This window comes from Hemitrygon akajei, chromosome 3, assembly GCF_048418815.1.
Source record: "Hemitrygon akajei chromosome 3, sHemAka1.3, whole genome shotgun sequence".
NCBI lineage: Eukaryota > Metazoa > Chordata > Chondrichthyes > Myliobatiformes > Dasyatidae > Hemitrygon > Hemitrygon akajei.
Genome location: NC_133126.1, coordinates 76,177,323 through 76,196,475, shown reverse-complemented (window position 1 = coordinate 76,196,475; position 19,153 = coordinate 76,177,323). Strand labels below are relative to the sequence as shown.

General features: G+C 38.8%; 1 protein-coding gene across 7 annotated transcripts in view; it reads left to right on the top strand.

The window, feature by feature from the left end:
- The window catches only part of LOC140725127 (protein PALS1-like), an 86,437-nt gene that overhangs the window by 42,050 nt on the left and 25,234 nt on the right, over positions 1-19,153 (top strand). For all 7 annotated transcript variants that reach the window (XM_073040163.1, XM_073040164.1, XM_073040162.1 and 4 more), the window contains 4 exons: positions 463-970; positions 4,237-4,445; positions 9,191-9,268; positions 12,966-13,112. In XM_073040163.1, the coding sequence (XP_072896264.1) occupies positions 604-970; positions 4,237-4,445; positions 9,191-9,268; positions 12,966-13,112 (801 nt within the window). In that variant the 5' untranslated portion in view covers positions 463-603. The remainder of the gene's footprint in view (positions 1-462; positions 971-4,236; positions 4,446-9,190; positions 9,269-12,965; positions 13,113-19,153) is intronic.

Here is a 19,153-nt window from a genome sequence, read left to right as displayed (position 1 = left end):
TAAACATTAACAGTGGCCACACTGACCCTAGAGGTGGAGAAAGTGCCAGCTGGCAGTATCATTCATATGTCTGCTGGCTGCTACTCAATAGTCTGAGTTTGACCAAAATGGAAAGCACTTAGGGGCAGGGCGGGCAGTGGAAGTGGAAGCTTTGTCGTTGAAATCAGTGAGGAGTAATGCAGTGGACTCTGTGACAGAAACTTGGCCACTGCTTATTTCTTTGTTACCAACTAGAGAAATCTGAAGCAAGAACTCAGGTGTTAAATAACTTCAAAGTTAGGATGTCATTGCATTGGAGAGTCTGGGAAGGTTGGGTTCATGTTCAGTTTAGGAGTATGAGTTTATGTCTGCATAACCTAATGGTACTGGGGAAAATAAATATGTTGAATTGTGGATTATGTTAGATTTCATTGGATTTGTTTTACATGGATTGAACTCATTTCTTCACTATTCTTTCTCCAGGCGAGCCTCAGTTTAAGTAGACTGGAATGTGACATTAATATCAAGTACCTCTATCGTCATTAACATGAATTTTCTGATAAGGAACCAAATTTTCAGTACAGGTTCCAGAAACAAGTAATTTTAAGGACAGAAGTTTCAGTCATGACTACCTCGCATATGAATGGACAAGTTGCAGATGAATCAGAATGTACTGCTAAGAATTTAGACCTTTCATCCCATGACGAACCATCCAGACACAGAGAAATGGCTGTAGATTGCCCTGATGATTTGGGTTCACGAACTATGCCAATACGCAGAAGTGCTCAGTTAGAGCGCATTCGCCAGCAGCAGGATGATATGCGTCGTAGACGAGAAGAAGAGGGGAAAAAGCAGGAATTTGACCTTAATTCTTCCATTCGACTGAAGAAACTGGCACAAGTTCAGCCTAAAATTGGCATTGATAATCCGACATTTGATAAAGAAGAGGATTTTATTTTAGAGGGACCCAGCAATGCAGTTAAAGTACTTGGTATGTAAATTGGCAATATGTGTGAAGAAGTCATTACTAGATCTTAAGTCAAACGTATAATGTTTCTAATGCAATACAATTTTCTTGCTCTAGAACAGGGGTTCCCAACCTGGGCTCCATGACCTCTTGGTTAATTATAGGGGTTGATAGCATAATAAAGGTTGAGAACCCCTGCTCTAGAAATACAGAGTGTGTCCCTACATAATTATTGTTTTCCGTGTATAATGAAGCAGGTAGCTAAAATATTAGTACATTATGGCACATCCAAGTCTAGTTATCCAAATGAAATATTTGCAAGTTTATCTTCTGTTGTAAAAGTTATGGCTGCTGTTCATAGTACACATCATAAGAACGGCAAAGATCAGTGGTGACCAGGTGCAAGTTATACCCATTTACAGTAAAAATTAAATTTTGCCATAAAATGTAAATTTTCCTTTTGATGGTTGAGTGTTAATAATCTATTAGTTCCTGCATGTTATCCAAATATTGTCACCACTGTTTCTCTGTTCATGTCCATCTAATTCTCCCTTATATTTAATGATTAATTCAAGCATCACTAAATATCTGAGCCAAAGTAATGCATGAAAAGCAAAGTAAAGATGTTAGTCTTTCAGAAAATTATTTCTTTTCTTGTCTGTTATGTTTTGAGTGTTAATACAGAGTTCAGTTTTTTTGTCTCCATCCTCCAATCTCCAGAGGTGAATTGAGTCACATTAGTTCTTAAATCTAAAAATTATTTTCTTGTTATCCACTGCATTATCTTAGTGCTATAATCTGTTAAGGCCATGGAATAGGCTGGCTGTAAATTGTTAGCAGTTGTGTGCTAAACTGTTGATTATTTCTCAGCATATGAATCCAACTTTGAAATGTCCACCTGAAAGGAGAAATCCTGAACTTGCTGCCTGCTCTTAGCCTATAATGTCACCTTTAGACTTGGTGTTCTTTATGGAGTTCATTTTCTTTCTATTGTACTTAAGAGAATTCAGTTGAATAGAAAGGAAGTGCTGCAAAGGAGTCAAGTAAATATATGACTGAGATTTTTATTACACATTTGAATTTAGTTTATCTCAATGTCTTTTGTAATTTAAGTGGTTTTATCCTTGTTGCATTAATTTTTAATGATAATTAGGATGTGTTTTTATTGATTCTAAATAATATGTTAATTCTTCTGAATGTGAAGAACATTCAAGAACAGTTACTGACAGGTTTCACAGGAAGCCAACTGTCTTTTCCTTCTATTTCATGAGCAGAGCTTATTCTAAGATCTGTGATAATATTACATTCATGGCTTGCCACATCACACTGTTTTGCCATTTGACATCTAAGCACTGCAAGTCAACACTGACAACTTCCTTACGTTAGGTCAACAATGGTGAGCATGCATGGCATACTGTTGGTGGCAAGTTGTGGTTGATAAATGCTGAATGAATTTAATTAATCTTTTTAAGGACAACTTTTCTGTTTTATGGACGGTATTTAAAACAATTCTGTCTGCATACCAATGATTAAAATACATCATTTTTCTTCCGTTGAAATTTGTTAAGGTTTTCATGACTTTAAGGTGAAATAGATGTGAAGTTATTGTTTTGAAGTTAGGATCTGTTTATTGTGTTAAATCGTAAAGCGCCACTATGCTAGCCTTTGAAAAGTATATTTTATTAATGCTGGTTCATGTGCTGAGCATTCATATATCCTATGCTTATTTGAGTTCCATCCAGATATTTCTACCACATCCAAAGATGTATTGGTTGGTTGTTTGATCAGCCACTGCTTATAACTTATGACATTCTCTTTATCCACAAAAAATGTTGCTCTGTTTTCAGGAAGTCCTTGTAGATTTTGTTACATCGTAGTACCATTCTGCTTCCAGTGAGCAACTTATGATTGAATCAGTTTTACCTGACATTTAGCCCATCCACAATACCGAAAGAATTTGGGTCAAATTGTGCCCATCTTTGTGGGAGATGCAAATGCCTGCTAGTCAGCATGAAGTTATTTGGTGCAGCAAATAGAGCTGCTGTCTCAAAGCTCCAGTGACCCGGTTTCAATCCTGACTTCTGGAGTTCTCCCCTGTGACCACTTGGGTTTTGTTCAGATATTTCTACCACACCAAAATGTGTGCGAATTGGTTGGTTGATCAGCTAGCATAAGTTGCCTCTGTTTTGAAGATGAGTAGTAGAATATAGTTGAGTTGCTGGGAGGGTGGGAAAAGTGAGGTGGGTTCAGGTAGGATAGTATATGGGTTTGAACTCTGTGGGCAGAAGGGTCTGTTTCTATGCTGTATCTCTATTATGTTGGGTATTTTCAGCTGAATTTTAATAGATGTAACTTCATTGTCAAACCTTATCTAATTTAGATGAAATGAAAATATAGTTTCAAAATCATTATCAGAAGGTACACAGTTAGTGGCTGACATACAAGGTGGAAAAGCTATGCAGGAGGATTCACCTCTTGATTTTTATTTGAAGGGATATTGAAATAGGTAGAAGGAATGCTGCCTGTTTTGTGAGCATTATTGTTAACTCTGTTGTGGTTATAGCTGATGCTAATTGGATTTGTGAAATGGAAGTGCATTCCATCACTAAAAAATAACTTTAAAAAAATTTGAACACATAACTACCCACCTTTGTGTCAAATGGAGCTGGCTCTCTAGGTGCAGGAATGTTTTATATGAATATTTAATCTAAATTTGAAACTTGTTATTAGTTTTATAATACTAGTGCATGATGTTGTAACTGAAATTATAATTGAGTTTTATTTTTTTCCCTATTATTAAAAGGTCAACAGCAGTATATAAAAATACATCATAAATGTATTTTGGGATGTGAGCAGACAAAACATGATATCTTCCCAATGTTCTTTTCCTTAAAAGACAACTGTGTCATTCTGCCAAATGCCTTCTATAATTCCACCCACAGCCAAATTTTCTCAAAGGTCTTAATGATTTTTCATAAGTTGTTCAACTCTTGGAAGAGATTATCACCAAGTATTATCACCAAGAGATTATCAGCAAGTATACATGACCTCTTCCATATAATTTTCCTTAGCTCCCTTCTCTCTAGCCCACTCTGTTTTTTGCTAAAGCCCTTTTTTGGTTCACTTCTTTATAAATTGCTGACATATGTGGAACTAGGCAAATTATTATCTGTGGATTAGAACTGAGGTGTGTCTAGTCTCTGAGTCACTTGTTTACTGGCAATTTTACCTACTTGTACCTGCTTTTGAATCATTCTATTAACAAGACTTTTTTTGTTCTTGAATTCTAGAGGTAGATGAACTGCTGTCTTCTCTAAAACATATCCAACATAACCTGGTTGACAGTCAGAGTCAGGATGATGTGGCACTCATTTTGCAGCTGGTTCAGAACCAAGATTTCCAAAATGCCTTCAACATTCATAATACAGTAGCAGTTCATATGCACAAGATGAGTCCACCGTACCCTATAAGCTCCAATGCACAGGAATTATCCCAGGAGGTAGGTCAATTGTTAATTTGATTAGAGAATTGAATTTTTAATACAGAATTTTAAGGGGTAGAAGTTTGTTCTCGGCAGCTCGCATTAACTGTGTACTTATTGGTATTATTGTGCATTATCTTCCATTCCCAAAATTTAGTTCTGTTGACTCTAATGAAACAAAGTTTAGAAAATATGTATAATGTGCAGTATTGTTGACTACAGCTCTTAAAATAAAACCAAAGATAAATTTCTACCCCAGTATTAGCAGTATTTTGATGGCACCTTCTAAAGCCCATTTCAGTACTGTTAAGTAATATGTCACTTGAGTCATCTGTTATTCTGGAACATGAGAAGTTATTTATTCATACTCTGCTGCAATGGCAGCATTTTCTGGTGGTTTCTCCTCTTGTGTCTGGCTGATCATATCTGTCTTCTTGAAATCCTTTTTTGTATTCCTCTTCCCCCCCCCCCCCCCCCCCCCACACCTCCATATTAGTTACCTGTATGCTGGCTGCACTGAATAGTCCTTCATGCATGTTGGATCATCTTCAGAAAGTGAAATTGTATTGTCATCATTGATCTAAAGTTTTAGGTGCTGTTATCCAAGTTTAGCATGAGCTATAATTTTCTTCAGCTTATTATTAAATCCAACTAACTTGCTCAACTCTCAAAATTATATTTGTGTGCCTATGTAATCATCGCCCTTCCAGACATTCTCTTTGGATTAAATCCGGTGCTTAGTGTATTCAGAAATTGGTCTCCAGCAACAATGCAGTGTAATCCCAAGGAGTGCATTGTGTCACCCTTCTGTACTCTCAGTGAGACTAACTCCAGTGAACAATTTGAAGATTTTTCTTCTCCCCATCTGCAGTCACCTGAATCAAAAATGAATGCAGAAGTGTGTAATCCATTCATCCCAGCTGTACTGTGCTACGTTCACTCTATTTAGAATTCCATTCTTAGACCCACAGCTCCTGGCCGTCATGTTTAACCAATGTTTTCAGTTTACACATTATGTTATTTGATAGTTTTCTTTCTCAATCTTTATCTATTTCCCATGGGATCCCAATCAGAGCTACTTTCTTTCTCAACATTACCTTCCTCAGTTCTTTCAGATGTCTTCCCAATTACTTGGAACTTCACTTTAGTTACTCTTCCATCCTCACAATTCCCTGGTTTCCCTTTGAGCATGTGCGTTTACCCCAGGGTGACATATGAAGACAGCTGTCTACATGAGTAAAGTTTTTTTTCCAAGTAGTAAAATCTTTTCAGTTAGTGGAAATGCTGTTCTTCCCTACTGACAGCTCTGTGCTTCATGAACAAAAGTAATAATGAATTTACTAGAATTTAGATAATGGTTAAAGTGTGTTAAGACTTTGCTCTAGCCATTAAGAGAGGGTCACAAACAAGAGAAAATCTACAGATGTGGGAAGTCCGAGTAACACACACAAAATGCTGAGGAACTCAGCAGGCCAGGCAGCATCTATAGAAAAAACATATAGTTGATGTTTTGGGCCGAAACCGTTCGGCAGAACTGGAGAAAAAAAGCTGAGGAGTAGACTTGAAAGGTGGGGGGAGGGGAGAGAGAAACACCAGATGCTTGATGAAACTTGGAGGGGGAGAAATGAAGCAAAGAGTTAGGATTGGTGAAAGAGAGAGAAGGCCATCGAAGAAAGGAGAGGGGAGGAGCACCAGAGGAAGGCAAGAACATAGCATGAGAGAGGAACAAGGGGATGTCAATGCTCATGCCATCAGGTTGGAGGCTACCCAAACAGAATATAAGGTGTTGTTCCTCCAACCCAAGTGTGGCCTTACCTTGACAGAGGAGGAGGCCATCGATGGAATATGGGAATGAGAAGTGGAATTAAAATGGGTGGCCACTGGGAGATACCACTTGTTCTGGTGGATGGAGAGTAGATGCTCGGTGAAGCCCTCTCCCAATGTATGTCTGATTTCATGGATGTACAAGAGGCCACACCAGGAGCACCAAACACAGTATAGGACTCCCAACAGACTCACAGGTGAAGTGTTGCCTCACCTGGAAGGACTGTTTAGGGCCCTGAATGGTAGTGAGGGAGGTGTAGGGGCAGGTGAAGCACTTGTTCCACTTGCAAGGATAAGTGCCAGGAGACCAATGGGGAGGGACAAATGGACAAGGGAGCGATCCCTGTGGAAAACAGAGGGGGAAGGATCTGTTTGGGGATCCAGTTGGAGGTGGGATGAGGTGTAGTCCAGGTAGCTGTGAGAGTCCGTTGGTTTATAATAGTCAGCGATGGATAAGCTGTCTCTGGAGATAGACAGATAGGGAAGGGAAGTGTCGGAAATGGACCTTGAATTTGAGGGCTGGGTGGAAGTTGGAGGCAAAGTGGATGAAATTAATGAGATAAGTACAGGTGCAGGAAGCAGCACCAGTGCAGTTGTCAATGTAGTGTAGGAAAAGTGCGGGACAGTCACTGGTGTAAGCTTGCAACTTAATGAATGCATCAGAGAGAATGGGTAGAGGTTTTTGTTTTACTAAATGATAAAGTTGTGGAAGAGTTTATCAATATATACAGTAATAATGAAAGTCATTGAATTTCATGAAGGAGGAATGAGTGAACGTCTGCATTGAGAAAGGAAACAGCCACTATTTCCAGAGGAAGTTATTGGGATGAAACTGTTACGAATTACTGCAACACATATGCAGTAGGATATCATGAAATGATTTTGTTACCAATATATGTATGTACCATTTTAAAAATGGCTGTTTCATTATGGAAATTTAATTTTTATTGTCTTAAATATTTTACATTTCTGTGTAGGTTTTTGTAAAATGTTTGATCTAAAGTTCTTTATTGAGTTGTAATTTATTATATTTTAGTCAACAGAATATATTTGGTAAAATTATAGATTCTTTTTTATTATATACATTAGAATGTTGATGCCCTTTTTTATTCACTTGTAAACTATGGGCATTGCTGGCAAGGCTGGTATTTTTTTGCCCATCCCTAATTGCCTTCAAAATTGGAGATGAATTGTCCTGAATTGGTTCTTTAAATGTAGGTGGGTAGAGATACACAGGATTTGGGCCCACAAAGATGTAAGTCTGGAAATGTAGTTCCAATTCGATATGAAGTGTGACTTCCTGCAGGTGCCAGTGTTCCTCAGCAACTGCTACCTTGTCCTCCTTGGTCACAGATTTATGAGATACTCTCAGAGCAGTCTGGCAAGTATGACAGGGTATCTAAATACTAATAATTTGTTAATCTAGTACTTGCATATTCATTCTTCCATTTCACTACTATTCATAACTGAAAATTCTAAAGCACGTATTTAAGTACTTCCAGAATTGCTGTGATCCCTATCCCTTGCATTCTCTCCCTGAATGTGATGATGTGGTATTCACTCAATACATTTTTGGAACTTGTGGGGGTTGACTTTGGTGATTGTTTAAAATCTAGTAGCTTACTATTTAATTATAGTGGAAAAAATTGAAAATGCTTTTAACCTTTTTGAAAAAACAATATAGTGAAAGACACAGGGAAGATTTGATGAGCTGAAGAAGCTTTGTGTCAACAAATTCTTAATATAAATTTTTAATTATTCAATAAATTGCTTGAAGGCACTTAAAAATGGAAAAGTAAAATCACCGATTTCAAAGGCAGACACGAGGAAATCTGTAGATGCTGGAAATTCAAGCAGCACGAGTCCTGACGAAGGGTCTCGGCCCACAACGTCAACAGTGCTTCTCCCTGTAGATGCTGCCTGGCCTGCTGCATTCCACCAGCATTTTGTGTGTATCACCGATTTCAAAAACTTAGTTAACTGTATTCCAAATAACATTAACTATTGCAGTTGGGTAGTACAAGTCCAAATGTTCTTGAATTATACTTGGATGAAACCTTGCAAAGTCCTTTTTTAAAAAAACACACACACAATTCTACATTTCTGGAAGTCTTTCTCTGTTTCTCCATAAATGTTACCTGTCTTTGTTTATATCACATTTTAAGCAGCTGCAGTATTTGGTTTTGTTTTGTTCATTTGTCTTCAAGTTGTTACAGTAAGGATTTACTACACTGATCTGAGGTATTTATTGATGACGGCTTACGATTGCCCTGTATGTACTGGAGGCTAGAAGTGTGAGAGGTGGTTTCATTGAAGCAAAATTCTGTGGAACATTAACAAATAGATGCTGGGGATCTGCTTCCTCTTGCTGGAAAGACTTGAATTACTGGGCATAGTTTCAGGTTTGAATTTAAACACAATGCAAAAGGTTGTAAATTTTTGGAATCTGCTAGCTTGAGAAGGATGGATGCTCTGTTGTTGAGTATCTTTAAGGCTGAGACCAGAACTGAAAGAGAATGGAGTTCCTCCAGCATTTTGTGTGTGTTGCTCAGATTTTCAGCAACCGTATTTGCAGATGTTCTCTTGTTTGTGGAAGATATGAGGAATAGCTGACTGAATGTATTTGAGATGCAGAAACATCCTTGTCAATTTTGAAAGGAATAGTGAGCCTGAGGGGCCATTTGATAAATTCCCGATGCTGTGCAAAATGCAAATATTTGGGGTTGAGCAATAAATATACGTTTGCCATGACTTCTGTTCCACAGGTATTTCAATAAAGTCAGTGATCAGTTCACATTTGGTGGCCTTCTGTTCTTGAACAAACTTGTCAGTAGATGGAGAAAGATTCAAAACGTGCTGATTAAAAGATAGCAATGTAAGCACATAAGATATATACATAATAATGCTAATGCATTTTTGTACATCGTTTTTTTTCAAAGGTCCAAAAGATTTTAACCATTAGTCATCAAAAGGATGGACAGGAACTCAGTGCTCTTCTTGCTTCACCACTCTTTGATGTATGTACTTGTTCCTCCAGTTTATTGTTAATTTTTGTTTCACTGAATTTGTTTAAAAATATAAAAGATTAAGCTCACTTAGAAGTCATGAATTCTTTTGGAAAGTTTAAATAAACTTTTTTTTACCTTTTTTACCTTTAATGTTTATCTAATTAATAAAATAAAGCGTGTTTTACATTAAAAGAGCAACTAGTACCATATGGGGATGGGAACCCACACAGAAAAGAAGAGGGAAGTGATGCAGAGACCAAAGCTAGAGTTAGTGAAGAAAAAAGTAAGAGTAGAGTGCATTAAAGTAAAAAGCAAAAATCACATAGGTCACTAGATTCTAAACGGACAATGAGTATAAGGGCACTTTATCTAAATGGCCATGGTATTAGAAACAAAGTTAGTGAACTTATGGCACAGATCAATACCAAGGCATATGATTTAATGCCATTACAGAAATCTGGTTGCAAGGTGGAGATGACTGGGAATTAAATATCCAAGGGTATCAAGTAATACAGAAAGATTGGCAGGAAGGCAGAGGAGGTGGGGTGGTGCTCTTAATTAGGGATGAGACCAGGGCGATTGTGAGAGATGATATCAGATCTACGGAGCTGAATGTTGAGTCCATCTGGGTAGAGGTTAAGAATAGTAAAATGAAAAAAATCTATAGGGTGTTGTCTTGTAAGAACGGAATGGCAGTTGTCATGGGGGATTTTAACTTCCACATAGATTGGGTGAATCAAGTTGGTCAATGAAGTCTTGAGGAGGACTTCATAGAATGCATCTGTGATGGCTTTTTTGAGCAGCATGTTAGTGAACCTACAAGGGAAAATACTATCTTAGATCTAGTCCTGTGCAATGAGACAGGTAAGATTAACGATCTTGTAGTCAGGGATCCTCTTGGAAAGAGTGATCATAGTATGATTGAATTTCACATACAGATGGAGGATGAAATAGATCTAAAACTAGTGTATTATACTTGAACAAGGGAGACTACAATGGGATGAGGGAGGGGCTGGCTAATGTGAATTGGGAGCACAGGCTATTTGGTAGGACAGTTGAGGAACAGTGGAATACTTTCAAAGAGATTTTTCACAGTGCTCAACAAAAGTTATATTCTAGTCAAAAGTAAGGGCAGTAAGTGTGGGGAGAGCCAGCCTTGGATAGCTAAGGAAATAAAAGATAGTATCAAATTAAAAGCTCATGTGTACAAAGTCGTAAAGAGTAGTGGGAGTCTGGAGGATTTAAAAAGCAACAAAGAAGAACTAAACAAGAAATAAGGAAAGGGAAAATAGGATATGAAAGTAAATTAGCACAAAATATAAAAACAGCAGGTTTTTATAAATATATAAAGTGGAAGAGGGTGTAAAATCAGCGTAGGTCCCTTGGAAGATGAGAAGGGAAACTTGATATTAGGTGATAAGGAAATGGCTGAGGCATTGAATGACTATTTTGTGTCAGTCTTCACAGTGGGGGACATGTCTAATATGCCAAAGAAGGATGAGGACCTCGATAAAATCACTGTCACTAAAGAGATAGTGATAAGCAAACTAGAGGGCCTGAAGGTAGATGAGTCCCCTGGTCCTGATGGGATGCATCCCAGGGTGCTGAGGGAATTGGCAGAGGTTATAGTAGACATGTTGGTAATCATTTGTCAAAACTCTAGACTCTGGGCAGGCCCTGGCAGATTGGAAGACAGCAAATGTCACGCCACTTTTTAAAAATGGATGTAGGCAAAAGACGGGCAACCATAGGCCAGTTGTAGTCAGGAAAATGCTTGAAGCTGTCATTAAGGAAGAAATAGCAAAACATTTAGAAAGGAGTGGTTCTATTAGACACAGCATGGATCCAGAAAGGGCAGGTTCTGTTTGACAAATTTACTGGAGTTCTTTGAGGACATAATGAGTGCAGTGGATAGGGGGGAACAGGTGGATATCATATGCTTGGATTTCCAGAAGACGTTCGATAAAGTGGCCCACAGGAGACTTATAACTAAGATATGGATGCATGGAGTCAGAGGAAGTGTATTGCCATGGATAGTGGATTGGTTAACCAATAGAAGGCAAAGATTTGGTATAAATGGGTGTTTCTCCAGTTGGCGGTCAGTGGTGTGTGGGGTGCTGCAGGGGTCGGTGCTGGGCCCGCAGCTGTTTACCATTTACATTGATGATTTGGAAGAGGGGGCTGCTTGTAGCGTAGCAAAATTTGCTGATGACATTAAACTGAGTGGAAAAGCAAATTGTACAGAGGATGTGGAGAGTCTGCAGAGGGATATAGATAGGTTAAGTGAATGGGCCAAGGTCTGGCAGATGAAATACAATGTTGGTAAATGCGAGATCATCCACTTTGGAAGGAATAATAGATAAGCAGGTTATTATTTAAATAGTGAAAGATTGTAGCATGCTATTGTGTAGAGAGACTTGGGAGTGCTTGTTCATGAATCGCAAAATGTTGCCTTGTAGGTACAACAGGTTATTAAGAAGGCAAACAAAATGTTGGCCTTCATTGCTAGAGGGATTGAATTCAAGAGCAAGGAGGTCATGCTGCAACTATACAGGGTACTGGTGAGGCCGCACCTGGAGCACTGTGTGCAGTTCTGGTCTCCCTACTTGAGGAAGGATATACTGGCTTTGGAGGCAGTGCAGAAGAGGTTCACCAGGTTGATTGCAGGGATGAAGGGGTTTACCTATGAGGAGAGATTGAGTCGCCTAGGACTGTACTCTCTGGAATTCAGAAGAATGAGAGGAGATCTTCTAAAAACATACAAAATTTTGAAAGGGATAGATAAGATAGAGCTAGGAAAGTTGTTTCCATTTGTAGGTGAGACTAGCAGTAGGGGACATTGCCTCAAGATTCAGGGGAGAAGATTTAGGACGGAGATGAGGAGAAGCTGTTTTTCCCAGAGAGTGCTGAATCTGTGGAATTCTTTGCCCAGGGAAGCAGTTGAGGCTTCTTCACTAAATATATTTAAGATACAGTTAGATAGATTTTTACAGAGGGGAATTAAGGGTTATGGGGAAAAGGCAGGTAGATGGAGCTGCGTTTATGGGCAGATCAGCCATGATCTTATTGAATGGCGGGGAAGGCTCGATGGGCTGGATGGCCTACTCCTGTTCCTATTTCTTATGTTCTTATGTGAATAAGAAAAGTTTGCAGAGGACCCTTTAGCTCTCTAATTTACTCATTCTCATGTTCAAGACAGTAATAGTTACCCAATCCATCCTACAAAATATATGAATTGACGGCACTAGTTTTACCGTGTTTAGTTCATCAAAGTAAATTCTGTATGGCTCAGTGGAGATACTTGGACTTAAAGTGTGCAAACAAATGTTGCTCGTCAGGTTATTTGTCTTGTGGAAATAGGTTATTTGTCTGTATTTTTTTTTCCAAAAAATGAAAACATCTGTATATATTGCCATCCAGCAGGTGCAATATTAATCTAGGTAATTACTTTTAAATTTCATTAAATCCTTTAGAGATTTGAATGTTAGCAAATAATAAAGAAAAATCAGGGTAATAATATACTTTATGTCACTGTAATCATTTGAGAACTTTGACAAAACTAGTACCCTTAATCTCTCTAGGTTGAAGCATGAGAGATGTGTGAATATTTTTTGGCCTAAGTAATATGAGGGATGAGATTAGGTTGCAGTATTGACGCAGGTTTATGCTATGATGCACTTAAGTTTGTTTGATCTGATTGTTCCAGGCACTGCTTTTAGCCCATGATGGAGTGGCTAAACAGGAAATGCTTCTGGAATCGAAAAATGAAGACAATGTTTATGAGAGAGTTGCACATTATGGAGGAGAAACTGTGAAAATTGTTCGCATTGAAAAAGCTCGTGATATCCCTCTTGTGAGTATCAAATACTGCTCATTTTATTCACGTGCACTTCAGCTTGACTTGAGACTACAGTAATTACATGTTTTAAGTTCAATGCGGCACTTTGTCTACCACAAATTTAACAGTACTTTTATGCAAAAGAAAAACCAGGAAACAAAACCTTTGGTTATATCTGCAATATTAGAACTTCAACTCTGGGTTCTAGCAGCTCCCACTTCATGTGTGGACAGGAGACCTGGATCCTGTGATCTCTCAATATCTCCAGAAGCTGTTGTCTACCCCTCTTTGTCAACAGTGCTCTCCCCACACTGTATATTCCTTTAGAGTAACCAAGCACACTAGCTGTAGTCCAGTAATGAGATAATCTTTTCACTGTGATTGTAATGAGGTATGGTACTTCTTTTTTTGGACTCACTGCCTGTTGTGTAATTTCGAGTCTGATTACTCTCTGCTGACTACACTACCAGGCCCTGTCAATCATATGCCCAACATCAGGTTCTGAAAATAAACACTAACATGCAAAGAGATTATCAAGACAACAGAGGAAAGCATTTAATGATGAGTTTGTAGCCTTCAGCGAAGAAATGAAGCATCCCCACTGACTCCTTGGAATCTCTGGACCCTGAGTCAAATGTGGAGAAAGAGAATTAAGGATCTTGAAACCATACGTCAGCACTTCATGGAAGCTCGTGTGTATAAGGTGAAGGGCATGAATTGCTTCACAAAATACTCGCCTAAATGCCACATTGGTATCCACCAGTGGAAAAGTGTTGTTCCCACACTGGCCTTGTTGGCCATCTAGTGGAAGTCATCATCAATACTGAGGGAGGAAGTCATCATCAATACTGAGGGATTGCATATGAAGAAGATTCTATTCCAGTATTTGTATATTTTTTCCCAATTGATGCTCCGTTTATGCCTGACTACATGGGGTGGCATGGCTGCTAGAGCTGCTGCCTAATTGCTCCAGTAACTTGTGTTCAATCTAGACCTCTGGTCTTGCCGATCTATATTTATATTCTCCCAGTGACCTTTTGCTTCAATATTCTTCTCTCCTCCAATATCCCAATTATGTCCAGGTTGTTAAGTTAATTGGCAATTAATTCCCTGGTTTGAATTTAGCAGGAAAATGAAAGATTATAACCATGAGGTTATGAGTTGTGGCAAAATTTACTTTTGCTGCTGGTGGTCTAGAATAAATCCATGAATAACCAGTTCAGAGCCAATTGATCTGTTCTGATTTTATCTCATGTGGTTCCACATGACACAACATTCTTGGGCTGAAGATGGCATTTGGACTATTTAACCATTGCTGAAAATTATTTTGCCTAACCAGTCAAGCGTAATGCCAGGCCAAGTTAGTCTTACTGAACTAGATAACAAAGTGGAGGCATTGGAGGATAATTATCACAGCTTTGTAAAAATGTTTGGAATAATTGGACACTATCCCACAGGAGGCAGACATTCAGTTCATTGTGCTGGTGCCAAAGTTTTAAGAGCTATAACAGCTTATCTTTCTTTCCACCCTTTATCAACAGCCCATGTGTATTCTCTTACCATGTTAACCAACTCAGTTTTATCTTACAGTTACAAGAGGTATCAAAATGGAAAATGTGCAACACATGCTTGCTGAGCAGGCAAAACTAAGCAATACCTCAACTAAAGATTGAATTTGTATTTTGTAGCCCAGCACCTCCTTTTATCAGTTGGTATACAAATAAACTGCTATAATGAAGAGAGTCCAAGATCATCCCCATCCTCTTTGAAGGTTGAGCCAATATTTGAGAGCTAAAGACAGTTAAGCCTGTAAAGCAACAAGACCTACACAACAACCACTCATTTGATGAAAATCAACAGCTCATAAGTTCCAGACTACAAACAGTTCTAAACAGGGTGCTCAACCGGCTACCCTTGACATTTTAATAGCTTTGCCGTCAACATCTTGGGGATATTCTGGTCATAGAGCAGGTCAAAGGCTGAATATTGTACAGTCAGTGACTTGGCTCCTGATATTCCTTACCCTTTCTGCTGTGTACAAAGCTCAAATCAGAAGTACGATTGTAATACTTGCATGCCTAGATAAATAAAGCTCTGACAGCTCTCAAGAAACTCAATGCTACCCAGATTAAAGCAGCCTCCTTGATTGCAATTCCATCTAGTATTTTTTTTTAAATCATTCCATCCACCACAGAGGCTACAGTGTATACTATGAACAACATGTGTTTTGCAGTGATATGCACTGCAATTAGTGTACCAATTAATTAGGGCACTTTTTAAATACCTCCTAAATTAGCTACTTCTACTGGAAGAATGAGGCCAGCAGGCATGTCCTATAGTGTGCATCTCCACGTTGCAAATTATGCTAATGCTGAAATTTACCTTTACCTTTGTTGTCATTGAGTCATCTTAAAGACTCTCTGCTGTGTGATCACTATTCTGTTCTTGTTTCCTTTTGTAAGCTCAGTGCACTGATGTGATGGAATGATCTGCGTAGATAGCTTGCAGAATAGCTATTTCACTGTACCTCTTTCTGAAGCCAATGACCAGCTATCTTGTGTTGTTGGCATTGAGGGAAATGTTATTGTCATGACACCACATTAATAAGCTCTCTCTCAGTCCTGTACTCCAACTCATCATTTGCAAATTTGTAGATCGAGCTCCAGAGTCTGGATCCTCCTCTTCCTAACCGGGAGACCACAGTCTGTGCAGATTGGAAATAACATCTCCACCTTGCTGGCAATCAACACTGGCGCACCTCAGGGATGTGTGCTTAGCCCACTGCTCTACTCTCTCTACACCAATGACTGTATGGCTAGGCACAGATCTATACACTTACTGATGGTACAACCATTGTTTGCAGAATTTCAGATGGTAAAGAGAGGGCATACAGGGGCAAGATATATCAGCTACAGGTTTCCCCCACTATCCAAAGGTAGAGTGTTCCTATGAAACGGTTCGTAAGCTGGAATGTTGTTAAGTGAATAAGCAATTATCATTTATTAATATGGGAAAAATTTGTGAGCGTTCCCAGACCCAAAAAATAACCTACAAAATCGTGCCAAATAACACATAAGACCTAAAATAATAGTAACATAAAGTAAAAGCAGGAATGATATGATAAATACACTGACAGGCAGACATACATTATTGATCCCGAAGGAAATTGGGTTTCGTTACAGTCGCAGCAACCAAGAATAATGTAGAAATATGGCAATATAATAATATAAAACCACAAATAATTAATTAAATAATAATAAGTAAATTATTCCAAGTGGAAATAAGTCCAGGACCAGCCTATTGGCTCAGGGTGTCTGACACTCTGAGGGAGGAGTTGTAAAGTTTGATGGCCACAGACAGGAATGATTTCCTATGATGCTCAGTGTTACACCTCGGTGGAATGAGTCTCTGGCTGAATGTATTCCTGTGCCTAACCACTAACCAGTACGTTATGGAGTGGATGGGAGCCTATATGAAGTAATAGAAATACTTCTTTTTGTAATCATTGCAGCACTGTCTAGTGTAGCGAAAATCTCACTACATTGCGGAAGCAGTCTCTCCAGTAATCTTTAAGCTATGAAGCTGCCAAATCATACGAAATAACACAAAAATACACAGCCTGTATAAATAGAAATAATGTATGTACAGTATAGTTTCACTTACCGGAATCAGGAAGACAGCAAGCACACTGATGATGGTGTGTTAGGCTGAGCCATCCGAGGTAGGGGTGCTTGGCAATTTTTTCCAATAAATTGCAGTTTCATCACAGTTAAACACTTGCTTGTACGAATAACCACCTTCTGTAATTACTTTCTCCAGTTCTGCTGGGAACTTTTCGGCAGCTTCAGTATCAGCCGAAGCACTCTCTCCAGTAAACTTTAAGCTATGAAGTTGCCCTCGCCTCAGAAACCGATCAAACCATCCATGACTTCCTTCAAATTCCATTTTCGCAACACTTTCATCACCATTGTCCCATGCTTTCTGTTCCAGCTTATTAAAAAGACTGACTGATTTCTCCTTAACTTAACGGAACACCACACTTTGTACACCCATCAATCCATTCAAGCAGTAGACTTTCCATTTTATCCATTATTGGATGCTGACGAAGAGAGACCACTTTGCTACGAGCAGAACCAACAGTAACATCGGCAGCTTTCAAGATTCTTTTTCTCTGCCTATAAATACTGTAGTGCGAATGGACGCAGGCAAGTTCAACATGCGGACGGTGTCCTTACTTCGTTCACCACGATCAAAACACTTAATTATGTCTAGTTTTACACTAAATAACACCCTTACAAGCTCTTTTAGGCTTTTCTGATGCCTTAGAACTCATCTTGCTAACAGATGCACAAAATAAATCAACATGTATTTAAGCTATGCCGGCTAGAATGCAGTTCTGGGGGAGGAGCTTGGCTGCTCAGGGCGCGTGCTGCCTTTTATCGTAACAGTGAAAACACCTTCTGTTAGCGAAAACAGGTAACTTATGTAGTCTTTCGTAACAGCAAGGTGTCATAAAGCGAATATTCGAAAATCGGGCCACCTGTTTTTGGTGTTGCAGCAATAGCCTTACACTCAATGTCAGACCCAAGACGAGGGAACACACACCAGTCCTCACAGAGGGATCAGAAGAGGAAAGGGTGAGCAATTTCATGTTCCTGTGGTCAAGATCTCTGAGGATCTAACCTAGGCCCAGTAAGTGGATGCAGCTACAAAGAAGGCATGACAGTGGCTGTTTTTCATTAGGAGTTTGAGATTTGGCATGCTACCTAAAACACTCTTAAATTTCTACAGTTGTACCATGGAGAGTGTTCTAACTGGCTACATCACTGTCTGTTAGCTACTTCATGGACACAAGCCTCTGTAGTTTCCAGGACATTTTCAAGCAGCAGTGCCATCATTATGGAGCCCCATCTCCCAGGTCATGCATTATTCTCATTGCTATCATCAGGAAGGAGGTACAGAAACATGAAGGCACACGTTGAACAATTTAGGAATAGCTTGTTCTCTGCTGCCGCCCAATTTCTGAATGGACACTGAATCCATAAACACTACCTCACTGTATTTTTTATTTCCATTTTTGCACTAATTTAATTCAGCTATTTAATATACTTACTAACTGTAATCCATGTTTCCCCTATAGTATATATTGCAATGTACAGCTGCTGTAAAGTCAACAGATTTCACAACATATGCCACTGATATTAAACCTGATTCTGATTCTGAGTTGGAGCAGAATCTGGCCATACAACCAAGGGGAGCACTAGTATGTAAACTAATCATTACTGAGGTGTTGCCTCCTGTTTGTGCTGATTGTGTCTGTAGGATTAGAAAATCTAGGAAGACATTAACTCCCAGGGTCCAGTGTTTATTGGTGAGTTTGTTTGGAATAATAGTATTGAAGGCAAAGCTGAAATAGTCTGACATGGCTGTCTTTACTGTCCAGATACTCCAGAGATGTAAGTAGGGCCAGGGACCTGTTTCAGGGGATGAACTTGTAATAATCAAAAAGATTGAGAATTCTTTTTGAGAAATTTTGGTTGAAGTGAAAAACACTAGCAGTAATACTACCAGATTGAAAACTATACCAGGATGTACTTAGCACAATTTATCCAAATGTTATTGGATGAGAAACAGAACTAGTTTGAGAGCATTATGCAGCAATAATTTGCAAAAGGATTTAACTTCACTTTATATAAATATGGAGGGGGAAGGGATGTGTGTATATAATAGAGAGAGAGAGAGAGACTGATAGAATACTTGCACACTTGCTTATTGTGTTACTAAAATAATGAAATGTTCAGGTCCTTGTTTCTTTAAGATGTATAGATGGACAACATAATGTAGGAAATAATTAACTTGAGAAAGTCACTATTACTATTAAAAGCCTGTGATTTGATTTACAGATTTTGTTTGCATGTGCACCTGGAGTAAGTATTGTAAAGTATATTGCATCCAAGTTGGTAACATCATAAAAGTTTTCTTTCATTCCAGTTACCCTGTCACTGCTCCTCTTGCCCTCTTCCCCCATCCTTATGACCTGTCCATATTTCGCCTTG